The sequence below is a fragment of the Spodoptera frugiperda genome, chromosome 20, assembly GCF_023101765.2.
Source record: "Spodoptera frugiperda isolate SF20-4 chromosome 20, AGI-APGP_CSIRO_Sfru_2.0, whole genome shotgun sequence".
In the NCBI taxonomy this organism is placed as follows: domain Eukaryota; kingdom Metazoa; phylum Arthropoda; class Insecta; order Lepidoptera; family Noctuidae; genus Spodoptera; species Spodoptera frugiperda.
The window spans coordinates 7,422,815-7,424,464 of record NC_064231.1 but is presented as its reverse complement, the minus strand read 5'-3'; the positions used below and the strand labels follow the sequence as shown (position 1 = coordinate 7,424,464).

The following is a 1,650-nucleotide window of genomic DNA, read 5'->3' as shown; positions in this document are numbered from 1 at the left end:
CAAATATTCATAAAATTCACTGTGACTTTTTATTAGGTTTAATTTATGCGACTCCACCCAATTTGGCTTTATCGTGTTGTAAACTGGAATAATATACTTTCTGATCCATATTTAATCATATGTTATGGTTCTTTTGCGTAATCAAACAACTAACTGTTCCATTACGCACGTTTAGCCTAAGGCCTATCCAAAAATGAGAAAACCGTTATAACGATAACAATATTTTATTTACATTTTCACGCAAACATGTTATTGTTACAGATTATAACGACTACGTAGAAATAGTAAATAAAAGTTGTTGTTATAATATATCACATTTTATTTTATTTTATTTTACTCGATAATACATCTAAGTTGTACTATTCATTTTATAAAGTACGTTTTATACTGTTATGGAAACGTTTTGTCGTTCAGACGTAGCTTATTTCTTGGGCGCGCTGCGGGCGATGTACTCGAGGGCGCGGGCGATCTGGGCGGGTACTGGGGGAGCGGTGGGGATGGCGTTACCCTGCAATTAAATTATTTACCATTAATTATTATTTAAAATGAAAACATTATCTTCCGTTATAAATCCTAAATCATAAAATTTTTAAAGGTGATTCTCATTATACTCACAGAGGGCTGGTATCCGTTCTCGTCAGCGACGTATGAGATGACGATGGGCTGACCCTCAGGAGAGGTCCATGAGAAAGATCCCTGGGCTACACTTGGGGCTACAGGGGGGTTTCCACCGAAGTTGCGGGGAGTGCCCTGTTCCTGGGCGGCGATACCGTTGTCGGTTTCATAGCTAAAAAATATTATATTTCGTTAATACGAAGTCTCCAGGGTAAGTGTAATAGTCACCTAGATGTAGAGTATACTTACAAGTAGCTGTAGCTGCCGTCAGGGTTGACTTCATTGCCGTATTTCAGGGTCTGGGCGTTGCGAGCGTCAGCGACAACCCTGGCAACGGCGACGGGAGCGACTGGGGAGGGGGTAGAGGCGGTGTAGACGACGGGTTTGTAGGGCGCGGGAGTGATGGACACGGGGCGGTAGCGGAGGGGCGCAGGAGTGGGCTTGTAGTACCGCTGGTTGTTGAACGCGAAGGGGTTGTAGGGGTTGTTGTTGAACTGCGCACTCGCGACAGCCACAACCGCCAAGATCACCACCTGAATTCCGAAAAACCAATTACTAACACTTATAATTCACTTTTTTACACATCACTTTTTAAATATATTATTCGGTTTTTAATATTTATAAATTCATATTTATTTTTATTTACTTACTGCGAATTTCATATTGAATATCTAAGATTGTCTAGCTACGTTGAACTAGTTTGTGTGCGGGTAAAAAATCCGCGCAGGCTTATATATCGCTCTAGGAACCACCCACTTTAGGCGGCGAACTGCAATAACATTTAAATAATTTGACGCGAGACTAGAAATTTGTTTTAAAATAACACTTGGGCTATCTTTCCTGCTCTATAAATATATTAAGGTCAAGTTCTGTGGATCATAAAAGGTATTTGTTCGTAGAAATATTGGCTTTTCGTGGTAATATTTTACTTTAGACGCAGACTTTACAGTCTTTTTTTATTTTTGATACTCATAGAGTGTTAAATCTATAATACATAGAAAAATTAGTCGGGCACTTCCTGACACTATAACTCCA

General features: G+C 39.7%; 1 protein-coding gene across 1 annotated transcript; it reads right to left on the bottom strand.

The window, feature by feature from the left end:
• Window positions 1-295: 295 nt before the first annotated feature.
• LOC118282345 (larval cuticle protein LCP-22) lies at window positions 296-1,433 on the bottom strand. Its single transcript, XM_035603383.2, has 4 exons — window positions 1,266-1,433; window positions 865-1,148; window positions 616-787; window positions 296-508 (listed from the first exon to the last, which is right to left on the bottom strand). The coding sequence occupies exons 1-4, from the start codon at window positions 1,275-1,277 to the stop codon at window positions 422-424; spliced, it is 555 nt and encodes a 184-aa protein (XP_035459276.1). The 5' UTR covers window positions 1,278-1,433; the 3' UTR covers window positions 296-421.
• Between the last annotated feature and the right edge of the window lie 217 nt (window positions 1,434-1,650).